We start from the raw sequence: 22,218 nt of genomic DNA on the forward strand, positions 1-22,218 counted from the left end.
TCTAGGCCCTCTCAGCAAACAGAACCAGAAAAAATATACATATGCATGCTAATCCATGCATACACACCCAAGTATATTTCAGTTATCTATCTGTATGTGTGTATATATATATGAAACCATGAATTTATACTGATACCTCTGATCCCAGTCAAACTTCATGGGCTTCATTTTAGCTTTCCCCTTCTCCTTACTTATAACTTCTTTCTCCAGCAGTGAGAAACTGGCTCATCTACAATATATTTACTTATTTGTTCAATCCTAGTATACACATAAAGTAGTTTCAAAATTGCTAACCTATTCATTACCCTATGAGAAACACTTTTACTATGTCAATCATGGCATTTACGCATAGTTCCATCAGTCTTTAGCCTTACATACCCAATCAAAATAATGTTCTCCTCAGTTACTTAGATGAGTTCTTTCTTCCCCACTCCCTGCAACTTGATCATGTTACTCATTTCTAATACAGTTAAGTTCATTTGTTCCTACTTTTATTCCATTTTGACCACACATCCCCCCAACCTCCCTCTCCACCCACATCCTGGTTGGTTTAATACTGGAGGTATATCAGAAATCTGTGAAACATTACTATGGTTCTAAAACTCAGCCTCATACAAAATATACTCAAAGACTCCTTCCTCCTCATCCTTGCTACCCTGTTCCCATTCCTTCCCTCCTTTCCACCCTTTTCCCACTTGCCCTCTATAAGGAATCAATCACTTTAATTTCTGCTTCATCCTTCCTGAATTTCTTTTGAATGAATGAGCAGATATTTGTGTACTTTCTTGTATTCCCTTTATTCTTACATGAAGGGTATACTTACTTTTTTGTGTTTTGCCTCTTTCACTTAACTGTATGTCCTCGAAATTACTTCAAATCAGTTCAGGGAGGTCTTCTTCATTCTTTATTTTTAACAGCAGTATAATAATCCACTGAGATCTACCATCGTTTAATTCAAGGCCCATGTATGAACATTTAGATTGTTTCTGTTATTTTGCAATTACACATAATGCTACAATGAATAACTTTGTTTACATGTATTCGTGTATGGTTGCTTTAGCTTTAAGGTAGATTCCTAGAACTGGTAGTGCTGATTTTAAAGGTAAGTGCATCTGTAGATTGCTAGGTGTTGCCAACTTACCCCACAACACAGTCCTAATTTGTATTCCTATCAGTAATTTATGAGAGCACCTGCTTCCCCACAGGCTCCTTAACAGAATGTGTTGTCATATTTTTAAATTTTTGCCAGTGTGATAGGTGACAAATAGTGTCTAAGTGTTATTTTAATTTGTATTACCCCAATTATGAGAGACTTTGAACCTTTTTAATATGTTTTAGAGCCATTTTTATATCTTTCTTTGCTAACTGTCTATTCTTGACATTTTCCCATTTGTCTACTGAATCTGTGGTCATTTGTCCCTCCATTTTTTTTTTTTAATATTTATTTATTTTGGCTGCACTGGGTCTTAGTTGAGGCATGCAGGATCTTCGTTGTGGCATGTTTAGTTGTGGCATGTGGGATCTTTAGTTGCAGCATGTGGGCTTCTTAGTTGCAGCATGTGAACTCTTAAGTGTGGCATATCTAGTTCCCCGACCAGGGATCGAACCCAAGTCCCCTGCATTGGGAGCACAGAGTCTTACCCACTGGACCACCAGGGAAGTCCCTGTCCCTCAATTTTTAATAGTTCTTTCCATATTATTAGAGGTAACAGCCCTTTGACTGTAGTATTCAATGTAAATAATGCAGACTTCCCTGGTGGTGCAGTGGTTAAGAATACGCCTGCCAATGCCGGGGACATGGGTTCAAGCCCTGGTACGGGAAAATCCCACATGCAGCGGAGCAATTAAGCCTGTGTGCCACAACTACTGAAGCCCACACACCTAGAGCCTGTGCTCTGCAAAACGAGAAGCCCATACACCGCAACAAAGAGTAGCCCCCGCTCGCCGCAACTAGAGAAAGCCCGCATGCAGCAGCAAAGACCCAACACAGCCAAAAATAAATTTTAAAAATTAAAAATTAAAAAAAATAATATCTCCCAGTTTGTCAGTTGTCTTTTTTTTTTTTTTTTGGCGGTATGCGGGCCTCTCACTGTTGTGGCCTCTCCCGTTGCAGAGCACAGGCTCCGGACGCACAGGCTCAGCAGCCATGGTGCACAGGCCCAGCCGCTCCGCGGCATGTGGGATCTTCCCAGACCGGGGCACGAACCCGTGTCCCCTGCATCGGCAGGCAGACTCTCAACCACTGCGCCACCAGGGAAGCCCCTGTCAGTTGTCTTTTGTCATGCAAAAATTTATTTGTATGTGGCCAAATTTAAGAGTATTTTTTTTATTACCTCTGGATATTGAATCATAGTTAGAAACTCTTTTCCTACACAAACGTTAGATAGAAATGCAGTCGTTTTATTCTAATATTTGTATGATTTCTTTTTTTTACACTGAGATGCCAAATCCATTTGGAGTATATGTGTGAGATACAGACCTAATTTTATCTTTTACAAAATGGCTACCTAGTTGTCCCAACACCATTTATTAAAGGTACTACTGATCTATCTGCCCATTCATGTGTCAGTACCATACTGTTCTAATTGTAGAGATTTTATAGTATGTTTTAATGTTTGGGAAGGCTTTTTTTTACTGTTTCCCTAGCAATTCTCGCATACTGACTTTTTCCACTTTGAGTTTAGAATCATCTTCTCTAAATTCATAAAATATCCTGTTCATATGTCTATTAAGATTGCACTCAATTTATAATGAAGCAATTAACTGGGTAAAATGCAAACCACTGGTGAATCTAAGTAAACAGTATAAGGGGACTTGGTGGTCCAGTGGTTAAGAACTGGTCTTGCAAAGCAGGGACGCTGGTACGATCCCTGGTCAGGGAACTAAGATACCACATGCCTCGGGGCAACTAAGCCCACACACCACGACTAGAGAGCCCGCGTGCAGCAACTACAGAGCCCACGCACTCTGGAGCCTGCACGCCACAACTAGAGAGGAGCCTGCGCACCACAATAAAGATTCCGCATGCTGCAACTAAGACCCGACACAGCCATAAATAAATAAATAAACAAATAAATAAATAAATAGGGTATACAGACATTATTCCTGCAACTTTTAAGTTTGAAATTAGTATATCAAAACATTCAAGCAAATTAAAAGAGCAAAATGAATGCTTATACATGTTTTTCCTAAATCATTCACATTTTCTTCTAATACCTGTGATTATTCAGTAACATCCAAATGTTTATAAAGTCTAAGAAACACACGTCCATCATTTTATTTTAATTTCCTGCATTATGACCTATCAATTTGCTGTCAAATCTCTATTTCTTTATGTAAGAAAACTGCATTCCTCAAAGAGGTTTCCCTCCATTTGTTTGGCCAAGGAGCATAACACAACAATTATCTCATGTATTTTGATAAAATTCTAGAAAATCAGTTAACTGAAGAGAGTACTATTCAGGATTTTCCTAATTCCAAAAGATTAGTTTTCTTTCTGAACCGTGTGAAGGTATCTACCTCTCACAGCTTCTCTTTGGAGGGCAGGCAGAGAAAACATTCTATCTGGAGGCACTCACTTACCTTTGGTAGTTCCTTTTTCACAATGCTGAGCCATACTTTCCTGCGACGGGCATTGAGCTGCTCAATGGATAAGTGCTTCTTCTTGGTGCCAGGAGGAGGTGCATCATGAGAGAACTTGGCAAAGACTTTGGTCTGGTGGTGGTGGCGACGAGGGGATTCTTCAGAGGAAAGTTCTTCATCCCTTCGCCTTTTTTTCTTCACTTTTTTCAACTTAGCTGCAAAGGAAACAGACTCTCAGAAGGTTGCATTTCTTCCCTTCCACAGGAGAAAGTCACAAAACAACCTCATCACTTTAAGAAAAATCAAGGTTCTTTTCTCATTCCACTGAGACTGGCAATGTTTCTCCTTTTATCTATTCAGGTCCATGAATATTCCAAGAAGAAGCTAACACTACCTCAAAAAAGAACACTGGATACTCCCTCTGTTTACATGAAAGAGAAATAGAAGAGAACCTAAGAACTGTATTTCTTTTGAACCCAACAATAGGAAAGGAGGCTTATGAAGTATCATGAGCTCAAGTCATGATCAGAGGAAGGAACTTTTCTACTTGGTAGCAATGTAAGGTGACTAAAGAAAAATAACAGAGAAAGAAAAAAAATGCATTAACTGATATGACACTGAGACCTGTGAAAAGAAAACTGCACATGAAACAAAAATCTAGTTTGAGAGGGAGGGTGGAAGGATGAGAAAATACTGAGATAAACAAGGAGGATGTGGAAGAAATAAGGGAAGAAGGCTGAAAAGAGTGTTTCTGTACAGAGTTCATGCCTTTAGGGGAATAAAATCTGCCTAGTACAGATAGTCTAAAACTTTCCTTTCCTATTTCCTTCCTGACTTCCAGCTGCTTGGAACTCAGAGAGGAAAACACATTTCCTGGCAAACGTGCAAACAAGCACTACAGAAGATCATCAGGAGGTGTCTATTTTAAATCACTACATACAGCAACAATGATAACTTATTCCAAATACTTCAGGTGACTCTACATACTTCCCTGTGTATAACTAACTTCTTTCTGTCCCAGAACATTTTCAATATTTGGAGAGTATGTAGAAGAAAAAAAGGAATAACCTAATTGGCTTAAATCTCTGGCAAAGAATCTATAGTTCTCATGTCTTCATAATTCTAGAATAGATCATAAACCAAATACAAAATAAATTTAATACTATTTACAACTAGTAATCGGATAAGGGAGACTAGGGTTTTTCAGATAAAGCAAATTTCTACTACATGGATTATGTTCAAAGCCCAAACGTACCTGGAACTAAGAATGAGTAAAGGTAGAAGGCAGGTCAATATCCTCACCTTTAAGTTTCTTTTCTTCCTTGAATTTCTTTTTTTTAGGTCCAAGAAGGTGCCGTTGCTGCTCATAGAAAGGGTCATATGTGGAGAGCAGTCCTGCACTGTAGTATTGGTATTGCTGCAACTGAAGTAGGCAAAGACAGTGATGTTTAGAAGGGCCTGTCTTTCCTACAGCACAGCCTTCAAATTATCTTTACTAAAGAAAGCTGATCCAGAGAAAAAACATAATTCCTACATACAGTATCCTTCCCACAAAGAGACCAATAAACGTTTAATACATCAAAGTGAATTATTTCCTTAACTTCAGAACAAAATGGGTTCATTAGCTATGCACATGGAAAGTTGTTGAAAATAACTTAAAAAAACAAATAAACAAACAAAAAAAACCTTCATGATTCTGATTCTCCACCAGAATATTTACTTTGTCCTGACACATATTTATCATTGCAGAAAGGTCTCCTCTTCAATTCATCAACAAGAAATAAACCATACTTCTACTACCGATAGGTCCCCAGATTTACTAAGGTTTCTAATGCCTGCTTTCCCAGCTCTTAGCCTTATATTTAGTTTGAATAGTCCCCAGCCATGACAATTCTTCAATCTCTGAAGTCTTCTCTCTTCATTTCCCACTAAGAGTCTGACAATATTATACATAGTGTCTTTGTTACCAGAATTCTAACATATGAATAATCTATTTTTTTTCTGTCTAGAGAGTACTTAATCTTTTCAAACATTTCATTCAAATTGACCTCCAAAGCTCAAATTTTGTCTGACCTATTACTAACGGGTAAATACGAAGATAAATAAAATTAGATAGTCCACTGCAGAATCTCTTTCCTGAATTACAGGCAAATGAGTTGTTCAAAGACTGAAACTAGGATAGAAGAGTGACATGGAGAACTATTACAAGGTCCTCTGTTAAAGCATTCACACAGCTGTAAACTTAAAATCTGTGGACTTTCCCACATGTGGCTTTTACTTCAATTTTAAGAAGACCAAGTATTTTGAGCACCAACTGCCTTAGCACTGTACTTTAAAAAGGAACTCCTTGTCTAAGTCAAAAGTCATACATCTTCATACATCTTACTATTTATTACTTCTACAGGTTTATAACTTTTAGCATATTATTCAAAGCTTTCTGAACTGACTTTGGACTTTAACTAATTGCTGGAATGTTTTAGGTCTTCAAATATTCTATTGCTCATTATGTACAAAGTGCTACACTCCTGACAAAAATCAGAAGGCGTTTGTAACACCATTCAAATAGTTGCCACATAAAACTATCATCAATCTAATGTTAGTATGTGAAGAAAGGGAGTTTTTCCAAGATAGGAACACTTCCAAAGAACAACTGCATTAAAAAGCAACCACAAGAATTTTAAATGGTGCAGCTGCTTTGGAAAACAGCCTGACAGTTCCCCCAAAGGGTAAGCATAGTTTTATCATATGACCCAGCAATTCTTTTCCTTGGTATATACCCAAGAGAAATAAAAATACCTGTCCACACCGAAAATCTGCACACAAATCTTCAGGGCAGCATTATTCATACGAGCCAAAAAGTGAAACAAGTCACTATTCATAGCTACAATCCATAAAACCCAAAAAGTAGAAGCAATCCAATTAGTTCATCAAATGATGCATGGATAAGTAAAACGCACTATGTCCATACAATGGAATATTATTTGGTAATAAAATGGAATGAGGTACTAATACATGCTACAACATGAATGAACCCTGAAAACCTTATGCTAAGTGAGAGAAGCTGGACACATGTTGTTCCATTTGTATGAAGGGTCTAGAATAGGCACATTTATAGAGACAAATGGTGGACTGATGACTGTCTGGGGCTGAGGGGAATGAAGAGAATGAGGGGGGGGAGTTCCCTGCTGGCCTAGTGGTTAGGATTCCAGACGTTCACTGCTGTGGCCCAGGTTCAATCCCTGGTAGGGGAACTGAGATCCTGAAAGCCACACAGCAAAAAATTTAAAAATGTAAAAAATTAAAAAAAAAAAAAAAAAAAAGAAAGAAAGAGAATGAGGGGCAAGAGCTAAGAGAAATGAGATTTCTTTTTAGGGTGAGAAAATGTTCCAAAATTAGAAAGTGATGATAGTTACAAACTCTATGAATATACTAAGACCAACTGAACTGTGTACATTAAAAGGCTGAATTTTTTTGGTATGTGAAGTATATTTCAATTATCAGAACAACCACAACCACCACCTAAATATAAAGTTAAAATGATGTATTTTCAATTAATATAAACCAGAGGGTAAACACCCAGCATGAAAATCTGAGATTTCTCCTGAAACCCTTACCTCCTTGTCTTTACTATACTTATTCTGGTGAAGTTTCTTATATTTGTGCAGTCGCAACATATTATGAAGTTCTTCTCTGCTGAGATTGAGTTCTTCTTCTTCTTCTTCTTCTTCTTCATCATTGTCTTCACTCTGAGAATCTGCCTCACTGGATTCATCACTTAGCAGAATGCTCTGAAAAAGGGAGGAAATGGAAATGGAACCTCTGATATGAAGCAATTCCTTTTATAATCCAAGGGTTTTTTCCAGATCCCAAAACAATGACAAAAACAGCTGGAGGATAGTCATTCCAGTTTCCCTTATACTATTCTTTACCAATTCATCTAAAAAACAAAAAGATACCAATTAAACCTAGTAGTCACGAATGAAAGAGCGCCAAAACATGAGAAATGCTATCAACAGCAACAAGGCTAAATTTCACTTAGTACATACGCTACACATAAGGTAATTTAAATAAATGTCAAATACCAAGGCAAAAAACTAAACAAAACCTAAAAAGCTACTATAGGGCATAAAGATATAATACAGAAAACAAGCTGTGATGCCTAATAAAGGGGAAACAACCCCAAAATCCATTAACTGATGAATGGATAAACAAAATGTGGTATTATCCAGATAACGAAGAATTATTCAGCCATTAAAATGAAGGAAGTAGTACCGACATGTGCCACAACACGAATGAACCTTGAAAACATTATGCTAAGTAAAAGAAGCCAGACATAAAAGGCCATATTTTATGTTTTCATTTATATGAAATGTCCAGGATAGGCAAATCCACAGAGACAGAAAACAGGTTAGTGGCTCCCAAGGGCTGGGGAAAGTAGAGAAAGGGTGACTGTTAATGAACAGAGTTTCTTCCTGGAGTGTTGAAAATGTTCTGGAATTAGATAGTGGTAATGGCTGTATTAACTTTATGAAAGTACTAAAAATTATTAAATTATACACTTTAAAAGGGTAGATTTTATGGCATGTGAATTACATCTCAATTTTTTAAAATGTGATGGCCAAGCATAAGGTTACTGCATTCCCAACAGTTTAAAACCTCATTGATGTGAAGCTAATCAGGCCTTTTCCACATGAGCGTTTTAAAGGGGCTGGTGATAAAAATAATAGACTACCTTTAAATTACTTTGAGCTCTTCATAAGAAAAGTATAAAATAGAGAAATAATTAGTTTCAATAAAAGAAATGCTAACCTTAATTCAGTCTAGCTAATGACAGTAATCTTGTAAGAGTATAAATGAGATTGTCACTGCCTTGCTTACAAACACTCCAACTGCCTAGCACTGTAACAAGAGTTAAAATACAAATTCCGTAACATAGTGTACAAGGCCCAACGTGATCAGCTAATAACCTCAGTTTCTACTATCCTCTCATTTACTGTGCTCCAGCTATACCAACCTCCTTTCTTCCCCAAACATACCAAGTTGCTTCCTTTCTCAGGACTTCTGCCATTGTTCCTTCTGATTGAAATGCTCTTATCTTAAACCTTCACATAGTTCCTTCTGATCATTCAGCAATCAGTTGAAATGTTACCTCTTTAAAGAAACTGTATTTATTTCTTATTTACAGGCTTACTCACTGCCTCCCTACATTAGAATGTAAGCTCCTCAGGGCAGGAACTCTATCTATCTACAATAGTATCTCCCAAGGCAGTACGTGCCAATCAACACCTGTTGAATGAATGAACTACTCAGTGACTAATAAAAAAAAAACAGATTAATAATCCTGATTACAAGCCAGTGAGAGCAAGGATCTTATCTGATATATTTCTGTACTCCCTTGCTCAGTATAGGGCTTCATTCCCAAAAATGTTTGCTAAAATGAACTTCGTTGAGTCCTCTAGACTTTTCTCTATAATCTCTTAAAAACCACACCCAGGGCTTCCCTGGTGGCGCAGTGGTTCAGAGTCCGCCTGCCGATGCAGGGGACACGGGTTCGTGCCCCGGTCCGGGAAGATCCCACATGCTGCGGAGCGGCTGGGCCCATGAGCCATGGCCGCTGAGCCTGCGTGTCCGGAGCCTGTGCTCCGCAACGGGAGAGGCCACACAGTTAGAGGCCCACGTACCACAAAAAACAAACAAACAAAAAAAAAAACCAACCACACCCAGAATAAAAGACTCATGTCTAGGAAAATCTCTGCCAATATGCCATAATTAGTCAGTAACCTCTCCTTCTATTTGTAATTTTAGTAGGTTATTTGAATTATAAACATTCTGCCTTATCTCTTACCTTTAGCCACTTTCTGCTTTTCTTCAACTTAGAGAAGTTATATAAATTCCCTTTGTCAGATTTTGTTTCTGTGTAAAGAAACATAAAGAATAAAAAAATGAAAGGACACTTGCCCCAAAAGAACTGATAGTCCAAAGAGGGATCTCACACCACACTGACCTGACTGTAGAACTCCATTCAATGAATATGTGTTTAACATTCCAGAACTACTTGCTCCAGAAGTCTCACCAAGCAATGAATTTGGAGGTTCTTCCTTAACTTGTATCAAGGGATCCCCAGATTGGGGTAATAAAGGATTATTGTCATCCAGTCCATCTTCACTTTCATCACTATAAATTGAAGAATGGTGAATCCACAATAACAGCCGACCCAGCAAAATATTATAATTTATGGTTAGCAGACTGAACACTTTACAGAAGAAATTGATCCTCTGATTAAGCTGACTGTATTTTATTTGAAAGAAAGAAGGAAAAAAAAAAATCAAACATCCCAAAACCCATAAAAGATACTTTAACCATAAAATCTACAGGAATGATGGGAATCAGAAATGTGGTGAAACGTTATATTGGGAATATGGGATACCATACCTAGAAATATTCCTGTTGAAGATGGCTGATGTTTGTCGCAGGAAATGGTCCAACCGGAGGGCCCTCTCCAGGTACTGAAGATAGAGGGGCTTTGCCAGCTCAGTGAAGCCGCCATCGTCCCCGGCACCCAACTCCGAGGCCATAGAACAAATCTGTCTTCATGCACAAGGGTTTCCGACTGCACGGCTGCAGAATGGAGATAAGTAGTGAAAGATGAAATGCTATTCATTCTCCCTTTATTTTGCCTGCTTGCTATCAATATGAAGAGAAATCAGACCTTCTAGACACAAGAAGAGAATACAGCAGTCTACAGAAAGACCATGATGAAGTTCTTGTTAGGCATTGCCTCCTAATGCAAATGCAGACGTTAAAAGGATGAGAAAAACACCAAACTAGAAATACTGTCACCTGTCACAATGAAAATTCTTGATACTTTTTTGAAGCAGTGCCTTAAAATATATACTCAATTCTCTTTCATCTTACAATTAATAATTACTCACAACTATCCAAATCTGTACCACAAGTTCACTGTTGTACACCTCACGGAGGAGCACATGTTCTCAGCATCACCCTTCAAAACAGCTGCTCCCTTTTTCACTTTGTATTTACATTCATACATATGTGTGAGGTAGTCCACTTACAAGGGAATAGATATACTGGCAGAGTATTTTACAATCCCTTATAAACATGTCATATAGTATAAAGATTTAGAGATGATTTAGAAAACTGGAACAAAGAGAATAAAAGTGAGGGTGAGAAACCTGAGCATTCTCTTTGCTACCTTATGTTGTTAAGGACAATGTTAGACTAAGAACATCTTCACTAGAGAATCAATCAGTGTTAACAACCTTCCCCCCAACTGTCTTTCATGTAGCATCTTCTTCCTTATAACTGGTTATCTTTAAAGAGTTAAGGGGCCGAGCCAAGATTAAATAATGGGATAACACAGAGCAATCAGCCCATCATCTGACATACAGCGAGTACTCAATAAATAGTAAATTACTTGTAAAAGTTCATAATCTAATAAATTAAGGTATAATCTTTAAAGGAAACCAGAACATCTTTATCTTGAGTTGTCTTCTCTTTTTATTACAGATTTTAAAAATTTCCTAATACAATCTTTCTCCTTAAGAGAATGTTAAAAATTCTCTCCCAATTCAGCCACAGATTCAACATAATCCCTATTAAACTCCTAGTAGGCTTTTTTTCCCCAAAAATTGACAAGCTGATTATTAAATTTATATGGACACACAAAGGAATTAGAATAGTCAAAATAATTTTGAAAAAGTACAGGGCTGGCTTACTTATACTTTCTGATTTTAAATATATCATAAAGCTACAGTCACCAGGACAGTGTGGTACTGGCATAAGGATAACCATACAGACCAATGAAATAGACCTGAAATATCCAGAAATAAACCCTTACATTTATGGTCAATTAATTTTCAATGAAGGTGCCAAGGCAATTTCAATGGGGGAAAGGACAGTCTTCAACAAACTGTGCTGGACAACTGAATATGTAACACATATAAAAGTTGAATTTAGGGGTTTCCCTGGTGGCACAGTGGTTAAGAATCCTCCTGCCAACGCAGGAGACACAGGTTCAATCCCTGGTCTGGGAAGATCCCACATGCCGCGGAGCAACTAGGCCCATGAGCCACAACTACTGAGCCTGCACATCTGGAGCCTGTGCTCCGCAACAAGAGAGGCCACGATAGTGAGAGGCCCACACAATGCGATGAAGAGCGGCCCCCGATTGCTGCAACTAGAGAAAGCCCTCGCACAGAAACGAAGACCCAACACAGCCAAAAATAAATAAATTAATTAATTAATTTAAAAAAAAAATCTGCACAGTGACCAATGAAATAGGTCCTTTTCTCACTTTAAAAAAAAAAAAAGTTGAATTTAAACCATTACCTCATACCATGCACAAAAATTAACTCAAAATGGATCAGAGACCCAGGTGTAAAACCCCAAAATATAAAACTTCTACAAGAAAAAAAAAAATCCTCATGACTTTAGATATGTATTTATAAAGAACTCTTGCAACTCAGTAAGAAGATAACTAAAAAATGGGCAAAAGACTTTGAACAGACATTTTACCAAAGAGGATATACAAATGGCTTAACAGGCACATGGAGATGCTCAACATCAAAAATTGCAAATTAAAATTACAGAGGGATACCACTTTATACCCACTAGAACAGCTACAGTAAAAAGACAAAAACAATTGTTGGGGGAAGATGTGGAACTGAAACCCTCATACATTGCTGGTGAAAATGTAAAATATTATAGCCACTATAGACAAGTTTGGTAGTTGCTTGAAAATTTGAATATAGTTACCATACGACCTAGCACTTCCTCTCCCAGTTATCTATTCAAGAGAAATAAAAACACATGTCCACCACTCAAAGCCTTTTATGTGAATGTTCACAGCAGTATTATTCATAATAGTCAAAAAGTGAAATAATCTAAATGTCCATCAAATGGTGAATGGATAAATAAAATATGGCATGTCTGGACAATGGAATACTATTCAGCAATAAAAAGGAATAAACAATTGATACATGCAATAACATGAACGAACCTCAAAATTTTATGTTAAGTAAAAGAAGTCAGACATAAAAGACCACATACTGTAGAATTCCATTTATATGAAATATCCAGAAAAGGAAATCTATAGAGACAAAAGGTAGATCAGTGGTTCACTGGGGGTACAAAGGGGGAGTGACTACCAATGGATACTAGAGATCTTTTTTAGGGGAGGTAGAAATGTAAATCCACATTGTGGTGATGTTTGCACAATTTTGTAATTTTGCTAAAAATCACTGAATTGTACATTTAAATGAGGTGAATTTCATGGTATATAAAATATCAATCTTGGGAACAGTTAAAGAAAAAAGAGGTTAAAAAATACTTTAGGGCTTCCCTGGTGGTGCAGTGGTTGAGAATCCGCCTGCCAATGCAGGGGATATGGATTCGAGCCCTGGTCCGGGAAGAAACCACATGCAGCTCCATGCGCCACAACTACTGAGCCTGCATGCACTCTAGAGCCCATGAGCCACAGCTACTGAAGCCCGCGCACCTAGAGCTCATGCTCTACAACAAGAGAGGCCACCGCAATGAGAAGCCCACACAATGCAAGGAAGAGTAGCCCCTGCTTGCCGCAACTAAAAATAAAGCCCACGCGCAGCCTTTCAGACCCAACACAGCCAAAACTAACTAAAAAAAAAAAAACTTTAAATACTTTTTATAAAAGTCTTTATAAAAGACTTTTTAATAAAAGTCTTTTATAAAGGACTTCAATAAATTCTACTTTTCAAAATGAGACCTAACAGGTACCCATTCCAGAAGATTTCAAAGAAACTTGGTTTTAAAAATAAAGCAAAACTACCTTAGAGAATACATATAATTCATCTTGATACACATACATACAAATTAAAGCATATAAAATTGCTGCTTGGAAGACCTAAATAGACATTTCTCCAAAGAAGGCATACAGGTGGCCAACAGGAACACAAAAAGATGCTCAACAATGCTAATTATCAGAGAAATGCAAATCAAAACTACAATGAGGTATCACCTCATACCCATCAGAATGGCCATCATCAAAAAGTCTACAAATAATAAATGCTGGAGAGGGTGTGGAGAAAAGGGAACCCTCCTACACTGTTGGATGGAGGTTCCTTAAAAAACTGAAAATAAAGTTACCATATGATCCAGCAATCCCACACTTGGGCATATATCCGGAAAAGACAAAAATTCTAATTCAAAAAGATACATGCACCCCAATGTTCATAGTAGCACTATTTATAATAGCCAAGACATGGAAGCAACAGATCAATGGATAAAGAAGATTCGGGGCTTCGCTGGTGGCGCAGTGGTTGAGAGTCCACCTGCCAATGCAGGGGACACGGGTTCGTGCCCCAGTCCGGGAAGATCCCACATGCCGCGGAGCGGCTGGGCCCGTGAGCCATGGCCGCTGAGCCTGCGCATCTGGAGCCTGTGCTCCACAACGGGAGAGGTCACAGCAGTGCAAGGCCCGCGTACTGCAAAAAAAAAAAAAAAAAAAAAAAAAGAAGATGTAGTATACATAAACAATGGAATATTATTCAGCCAGAAAGAGTGAAATATTGCTATTTGCAGCAACATGGATGGACCTAGAGATTATCATACTAGTGAAGTCAAATAGAGAAAGACAAATATTACATGCCATCACTTACACATGGAATCTAAAAAATAATACAAATGAACTTATTTACAAAACAGAAACAGACTCACAGACATAGAAAACAAACTTATGGTTACCAAAGGGGCAAGGGACATAGAAATCAAATTTATGGTTACCAAAGGGGAAAGGGGGGAGGTGGATAAGTTTGGAGTATGGGATTAACAGATACACACCACTAAATTAAAATAGATAAACAACCAGGATTTATTGTGTGTGTGTGTGTGTGTGTGTGTGTGTGTGTGTGTGTGTGTGTGTATGTGAAACTGAACCACTATGCTGTACACCTGAAACTAACACAATATTGTAAATCATCTGTAGTTGAATGAAAAAATGAAAAAAAACTGTTGCTTGGCACCCTCCTAAGATTTTATTACAAAATAACTCATATTATGCTCAGGCTTCCCTGGCGGCGTAGTGGTTAAGAATCCACCTGCCAATTCAGGGGACACAGGTTTGAGCCCTGGTGCGGGAAGATCCCACATGCCATGGAGCAACTAAGCCCGTGTGCCTCTACTGACCCTGTGCTCTAGAGCCCGCAAGCCGCAACTACTGATCCTGCGTGCCACAACTACTGAAGGCCGCGCGCCTAGAGCCCGTGCTCCGCAACAAGAGAAGCCACCGCAATGAGAAGCTCACGCACTGCAACGAAGAGCAGCCCCCGCTTGCCACAACTAGAGGAAGCCCGCGTGACAAAAACAAAGACCCAGTGCAGCCAAAAATAAAAATAATAATAAAATAAATTTATTTTTAAAAATTGATATTATGCTCTACTTAATTTAGCTGATAATAAAATGGTCCTAATTAAGGCGGTATGAAGGTATGACTACAAAGAAATACTGGGTGATTCAAAAGGAACTACTTTTTTTCTTTTTTTTTTTTTTTTTTTTGCGGTACGCGGGCCTCTCACTGTTGTGGCCTCTCCGGTTGCGGAGCACAGGCTCCGGACACGCAGGCACAGCGGCCATGGCTCACGGGCCCAGCCGCTCCGCAGCATGTGGGATCTTCCCGGACCGGGGCACGAACCCGTGTCCCCTGCATCGGCAGGCGGACTCTCAACCACTGAGCCACCAGGGAAGCCCAAAAGGAACTACTTTTTAAAATAATTCCTCAGTATCTGGGCTGCATAATAACATGAAGTCAAAACCAATTTGTCCAGGAAAGATCAGAGTTACTTGTATGGTCTTACAATGCTCAATGTGCCCCCTGTGACACCAAGTACACATCAATCCTATAGTCTGATTCTCCCAGAATCACCTCTGTAGCATATCACCATTGATAGTTGAAATAGCAATCATAAAATAGCACTTTCTTATTTCCACAAGGCTAAAGGAGGAGGTGCATGAAGTTCATGACATATCTCCACAAGAATAAGTCTTATGATGATATCTGGAGAGTCAAGGAATATTTTTAAAGTGTTTGATTAGATTTTTACTGTTGTAAAATATACATAACATAAAATTTACCACTTTAATCATTTGTAAGTAGAAAATTCAGTGCCATTAAGTACATTCACATGTACTCACACACCCAGACTACTGCTGCCTAATTTGGCTTCCCACCTCCAGGTACTTCTCCCTCTGATCCATCTTTGCAGCTACTTCCAGATCAGTATTTCCAAAACATCACTCTGATTATGTTGTTATCCCACAATAGCTTTCCAAAATCCAATGAAGTCTAAATTCCTCAACCAGAGATTCAAAGACCTTTATCATCTGGCTTCAAGCTACTTTTCCAATTTTACTATTTCCCTATACTTGACACAAATTAAGAATACCCTGAAAATGTCTCGTAACTTCCTCTCAGATCCATCCCAATATTCACGTGAAGAGCTCTTTAAAACTCCTCCAACCACAGGCTCTTACTGCCATTTCAAAGGATTAATACATGATGTTAGAGCAATTCACCATTGATTGGCCTGGTCCATACCCTGAACTCTGGCTCTTTAATCCTGATTATCCTGCAACTGGACTATGATCACCCTTTAGGTCCCCTGACTAAGCTTGATATCCATGGTAAAGTATCTGCCTTCAAATCATACTCAAACTTACCTACCTGTATCCATATATGGTCCTGGACTGAACTGCTTTGCACTCTCTAATTACTGCTATGCCTTTATGGATGCTGTCTTGCCCTTATCCTATGAATAACATCTCTGAAAGAGAAGTCTCACCAAGCTGAAATGAAATCCTTCAAAGACAAAATGAGTGAAATACACTGTTCCAGGAAACACTTTTAGATTATTCTTAGCTAAGACTATTCTCTTCTTTGAACATCTGCATGGTTATTTATGGAAAGCATGACACTTGTATGATCTTACAGTCAATTAACTGTATACATGCACACCTTAGCTCCCTTACTAAACAAACTTACTAAACTATTTGGGCAAAGAGTCCCTATCTCATGAATCTATTTGGTTCTGATATTTACAAATGACCATATTAATTTGCTTTTCAAAGCACAGTCTTAAATGTCAAGGCTACAAAACTCTAGTTCTAATGTTACTTTCTGTATAAAGACAATCTGTAGTCAATGACCATAGGTCTCTACTCATATCCTGGACACATGATTTGGGGACAAAAGTTTAAGTAAGACAAATCAAAAGATAACAAAAGTCGGGTAACTTAAGCAGAATGTGTTCAATCATTCATTATCCATCCTTGTTGAACAAGAATAGGAGACTGCATGAACTGAGTATCTTTCAGGGAATCCTCCTTAAAATTTGTCTCTCAGGCAAGCCTAGATAAATATAGGGAGGTGAGAGATCAAGGTGTTACTTCTAGACAAGAACCTGAAGGACACCTGCGTCAACTGCCAATTCTTAGCTGAGGACAGAATTTCCATCTTCCTCCAAATGAAAAGTCTAACAAAGATACCCACTTGGAGGGAAATCCACCCTATCTCTGAATAGAGATGAGCTAAGAGGCACCGTTCAAACGGTAGCCTAGTCTAAGAAACTGTTTTTAGCTTGGATTTTAATTTTTTTTAATCTTTTTTTCCTAACAGCAATGGTTAAGAACATAATATATCATGACCACCTAATAAAATAGTCAGTCACAATTATGACCATTAAGTATCTGTCTTAAGACCTACACATTTAGACTTTCCATACTTAACTCTATTTTCACTTCTGATTTCTCTTTATAAATGCTACCCCAAATTGGTTTCATACCAATCATTTAGAGAAGCATTTCCCAAAGTTTGCTTCTCTGAGTACGACCTCAAGATATTAACAAATGACCATGAATATTAAAAATATTAATGCATTGAAGTCAGACTTAAGATTCTTTAGTCTTCAATATGCTAATGTGCTCTTAGTCTCTCTCCAAGAGAAATTCCCAACTTATTTGACCATTCTACAGCAAAATATTCATTGAAATATCTCAGAGAACAGCAGATTGAGAATCACTGAATTAGTCAGATATCTAAAGAGAGTTCAATCATAACTGCCTTTAAGAAGTAATTCCTGGCTTCCCTGGTGGGATAGTGGTTAAGAATCCGCCTGCCAATGCAGGGGACATGGGTTCAAGCCCTGGTCCAGGAAGATCCCACATGCCGCGGAGCAACTAAACCCGAGCGCCACAACTACTGAGCCTGCACTCTAGAGCCCGCGAGCCACAACTACTGAGCCCATGTGCCACAACTACTGAGCCTGCACTCTAGAGCCCATGCTCCGCAACAGGACAAGCAACCACAGTAAGAAGCCCGCGCACCGCAAGGAAGAGTAGCCCCTGCTCTCCACAACTAGAGAAAGCCGGCGCACAGCAACGAAGACCCAGTGCAGCCAAAAATAAAATAAATTAAATAAAAATAAATAAATTTTAAAAAAAAAGAAGTAATTCCTAAATTTATCAATACTAGCACAGAAAAGGCTGAGTAAAGGTACAGCTCTTATGGGAACAACTATAGCTTTAAAGCATTTAAAGGACTAAAGACAGTCTGTAGCAGGTTATAGGCTGTAGCTCACATAAAAGGCCAAGTATTAAGGTAACAAAATAACTGGCATTCCCACCTGCACTCCCCCATAACTCAGGCAATCTGTAACCCAAACCTATTACGACTGAATGTGATTTACTGAATCAGAGCTACAGGCTACACTGATAATTTGCAGAGCTATGGCACAAATAGTAGGATCAGGCCAAATAAATAAACTCCATAAGATTTTAAAAGACAGAAATAAGACCAAAAAAAGAATGGAGATGCTATTTTCACATGAATATTAAAGCAACATTTCACTCATTCAGCTATTCAATTGCTCAACTCTAAGTGTAGTGTAGAAAAACATATTTCCTTCAGAGAATTTAGTCTAATAGGGAATTTAAGGCTCAAACATAAATAACCACAATAAAAAGCACACATGGGAAGTCACTTAAGAGACATACAGATAAAGTGCCATGGGAGTTCAGGAAAAAAGTATTACTCATTGGGCTTCCCTGGTGGCGCAGTGGTTGAGAGTCCGCCTGCCGGTACAGCGGACACAGGTTTGTGCCCTGGTCCGGGAAGATACCACATGCTGCGGAGAGGCTGGGCCCGTGAGCCATGACTGCTGGGCCTGCGCGTCCGGAGCCTGTGCTCCGCAACGGGAGAGGCCACAACAGTGAGAGGCCCATGTACTGGTTAAAAAAAAAAAAAAAAGTATTACTCATGAGTGTCAGACTATGTTTAATGTTAAGTGAGGAATCTGCATTATTTACAAACACCTACAACTCTGAATGAGGAAACAACAGGTCAGGATATGGATCCTTCTGTATGATCAAATGAACAGAAAATGAGAAGTGTGATGCATACAATCATCTAAAATTTAATGCTTCCAACTCCCCACAAAGAAAAGCCCATGCCTAATGGCTCTACCAGTGAATTTTACTGAACATTTAACGTAGAATTAATACCAATCCTTCACAAACTCTTCCAAATAACAGAAAAAAAAATTCTATGACACCAGCATTACCCTGATTTCAAAACCAGGCAAAGACATCAAGAGAAAACTACAGTCAGCCCTCCATATCCACAGATGTAGAGCCCACAGATATGAAGAGCTGACTCCACCATTTTATATAAAGGACTTGAGCTTCCACAGACTTTGGTATCTACAGGAGGTCCTGGAACCAATTCCCCATGGATACCGAGGTATGACTATACAGACTAATATCCCTTTTAATATAGACACAAAAATCCTCAACAAAATACAGGTGACGCTTGAACAACATGGGGGTTTGGGGCACTGACCCTCCTTGCAGTTGAAAATCCACATATAACTTTACAGTCAGCCCTCCATATGTGCAGTTCCATAACTAAGGTTCCATATCCACAGTTCTGCATTCATGGATTCAACCAACCATAGATGGTGCAGTAAGCAGTTATTGAAAAACAATCCACATATAAGCAGACCCATGCAATTCAAACCCACATTGTTCAAGGGTCAACTGTATCATATGCTGAAAGCAACAGCATATAAAAGGAATAATACACCATTACTAAGGTAGAATTTATCCTAGGAATGCAAGGTTGGTGTAATATCTGCAAATCAGTCAATGTGCTATACTGCATTAAAGCATAAAACCCACTTGATCATCTCAACAGAAACAGAAAAATGCTTTGACAAAATCCAACACCATTCCAAAATAAAAACACTCAACAAACTAGGAACAGAAAGGAACTCCCTCGGGACTTCCCTGGTGGTCTAGTGGTTAAGACTCTGCCCTTCCACTGCAGGGGGCACGGGTCTGATCCCTGGTTGGGGAACTAAGATCCCACATGCACACGGTGCGGCCAAAAAATAAAATTAAAAAAAAAAAAGGAAGAGAACTCCCTCAACCTGATAAAGGACATTTATGAAAAACTCATCGCTAACATCAGACCTAATAGTGAAAGACAGAATGCTATCCTCCTTAAGATCAGAAACAAGACATGGTTGTCTGCTTTCACAACCTCTATTCAAAACTGACTAAGGGGCTTCCCTGGTGGCGCAGTGGTTGAGAGTCCGCCTGCCGATGCAGGGGACACGGGTTCGTGCCCCGGTCCGGGAAGATCCCACATGCCGTGGAGTGGCTGGGCCCGTGGGCCATGGCCGCTGAGGCTGCGCGTCCGGAAGGGGCCACAACAGTGAGAGGTCCGTGTAAAACAAAAAACAAAAAACAAAACAAAAAAACCCCACAAAACTGACTAAAAATTCTAGCCAGGGCAATTAGGAAAAGGAAGGAAGGGAGGGAGGGAAGGAGTGCAGGCACTCAGCTTGGAAAGAAAGAAGTAAAATTATCTCTATTTACAGATGACATGATCTTGTATACAAATAGATAATCCTAAGGAATGCACTAAAAAAAATGATTAGAACTAATAAATAAGCTCAGTAATCTTGTAGGATACAATATCAATATACAAAAATCAATTATATTTCTATATACTAGTAATGAACAATCTGAAAATGAAATTAAGAAAATAATTCCATTTACAATATCATCAAAAAGAACAAAATACTTAACCAAAAAACTACAAGACATTGTTGAAAGAAATTAAAGAACTAAATAAATGAAGACATCCCATGGGTCATGGATCAAATGATTTAACATTTTTAACATGTCAAAAATATACAGAGCAAATGTAATTCTTATCAAAATATCAAAATCCAAGCTGCGGGCTTCCCTGGTGGCACAGCAGTTGAGAGTCCACCTGCCGATGCAGGGGACGCGGGTTCGTGCCCCGGTCCGGGAAGATCCCACATGCCGCGGAGCGGCTGGGTCCGTGAGCCATGGCTGCTGAGCCTGCGCGTCCGGAGCCTGTGCTCCGCAACGGGAGAGGCCACAACAGTGAGATGCCCGCGTACCGCAAAAAACAAAACAAAACAAAACAAAATCCAAGCTGCCTTTTTTGCAGAAATAGACAAGCTGATTCTAAAATTCAGGGAGAGACTTCCCTGGTGGCGCAGTGGTTGGGAATCCGTCTGCCAGTGCAGGGGACACAGGTTCGAGCCCTGGTCTGGGAAGACCCCACATGCTGTGGAGTAGCTAAGCCTGTGCGCCACGACTGCTAAGCTTGCGCTCAGGAGCCCACAAGGCACAACTACTGAGCCTGAGAACCACAACTACTGAAGCCTGCGCGCCTGGAGCCCGTGCTCCGCAACAGGAGAAGCCAACACAATGAGAAGCCCGTGCACCAAAGCGAGGAGTGGCCCCTGCTCACTGCAACTAAAGGAGGCCCACACGCAGCAACAAGGACCCAATGCAGCCAAAAATAAATAAATAAATTTTTATAAAATTCAGGGAACTGCCTGGTGGTCCAATGGTTAAGACTCAGCACTTTCACTGCTGTGACCTGGTTTCTATCCCTGGTCAGGGAGCTAAGATCCTGCAAGCCATGGCATTGCCAAAAGAATAAATAAAAATAAAATAACATTCATATGTAAATGCAAGGGACCCAGGACAGCCAAAACAATCTTGAAAACGACAAAGTTGGAGGATTCATACTTCTGATTTCAAAACTTACTACACGGGGCTTCCCTGGTGGTGCAGTGGTTAAGAATCTGCCTGCCAATGCAGGGGACACGGGTTCGAGACCTGGTCCAGTAAGATCCCACATGCCGTGGAGCAGCTAAGCCCGTGCACCACAACTACGAGCCTGCACTCTAGAGCCCGCATGCCACAACTACTGAAGCCCAAGCACCTAGAGCCCGAGCTCCGCAACAAGAGAAGCCGCCGCAATGAGAAGCCCGCGCACCGCAATAAAGACTAGCCATCCCCCGCTCACCGCAACTAGAGAAAGCCCGCGCGCAGTAACGAAGACCCAACGTAGCCAAAAATAAATAAATTTTTTAAAAAAAGAGAGAAAAAAACAGGTGGAGACAGAAGTCACTTAAAAAACAAAAAACTTACTACACAGCTGTAGTAGGTATTAAGATGTGTGGTGCTGATGTAAGGCTAGAAATATAAATCAATGGAACAATTGAGAGTCCAGAAATAAACCCTTACATTTATAGTCAACTG

The 22,218-nt window shown here is 39.3% G+C and overlaps 1 protein-coding gene across 3 annotated transcripts in view; it reads right to left on the reverse strand.

Moving 5' to 3' along the window:
- INO80 (INO80 complex ATPase subunit) overlaps window positions 1–22,218 on the reverse strand; it is a 132,397-nt gene that overhangs the window by 92,590 nt on the left and 17,589 nt on the right. For all 3 annotated transcript variants that reach the window (XM_079909756.1, XM_079909755.1, XM_079909757.1), the window contains exons 2-7: window positions 10,015–10,200; window positions 9,587–9,756; window positions 9,428–9,495; window positions 7,197–7,370; window positions 4,885–5,005; window positions 3,583–3,797 (exon numbers count right to left, since the gene is read on the reverse strand). In XM_079909756.1, coding sequence (XP_079765882.1) covers window positions 3,583–3,797; window positions 4,885–5,005; window positions 7,197–7,370; window positions 9,428–9,495; window positions 9,587–9,756; window positions 10,015–10,157 — 891 coding nt within the window. In that variant the 5' untranslated portion in view covers window positions 10,158–10,200. The remainder of the gene's footprint in view (window positions 1–3,582; window positions 3,798–4,884; window positions 5,006–7,196; window positions 7,371–9,427; window positions 9,496–9,586; window positions 9,757–10,014; window positions 10,201–22,218) is intronic.

Source organism: Stenella coeruleoalba (assembly GCF_951394435.1).
Source record: "Stenella coeruleoalba genome assembly, chromosome: 2".
Classification (NCBI taxonomy): domain Eukaryota; kingdom Metazoa; phylum Chordata; class Mammalia; order Artiodactyla; family Delphinidae; genus Stenella; species Stenella coeruleoalba.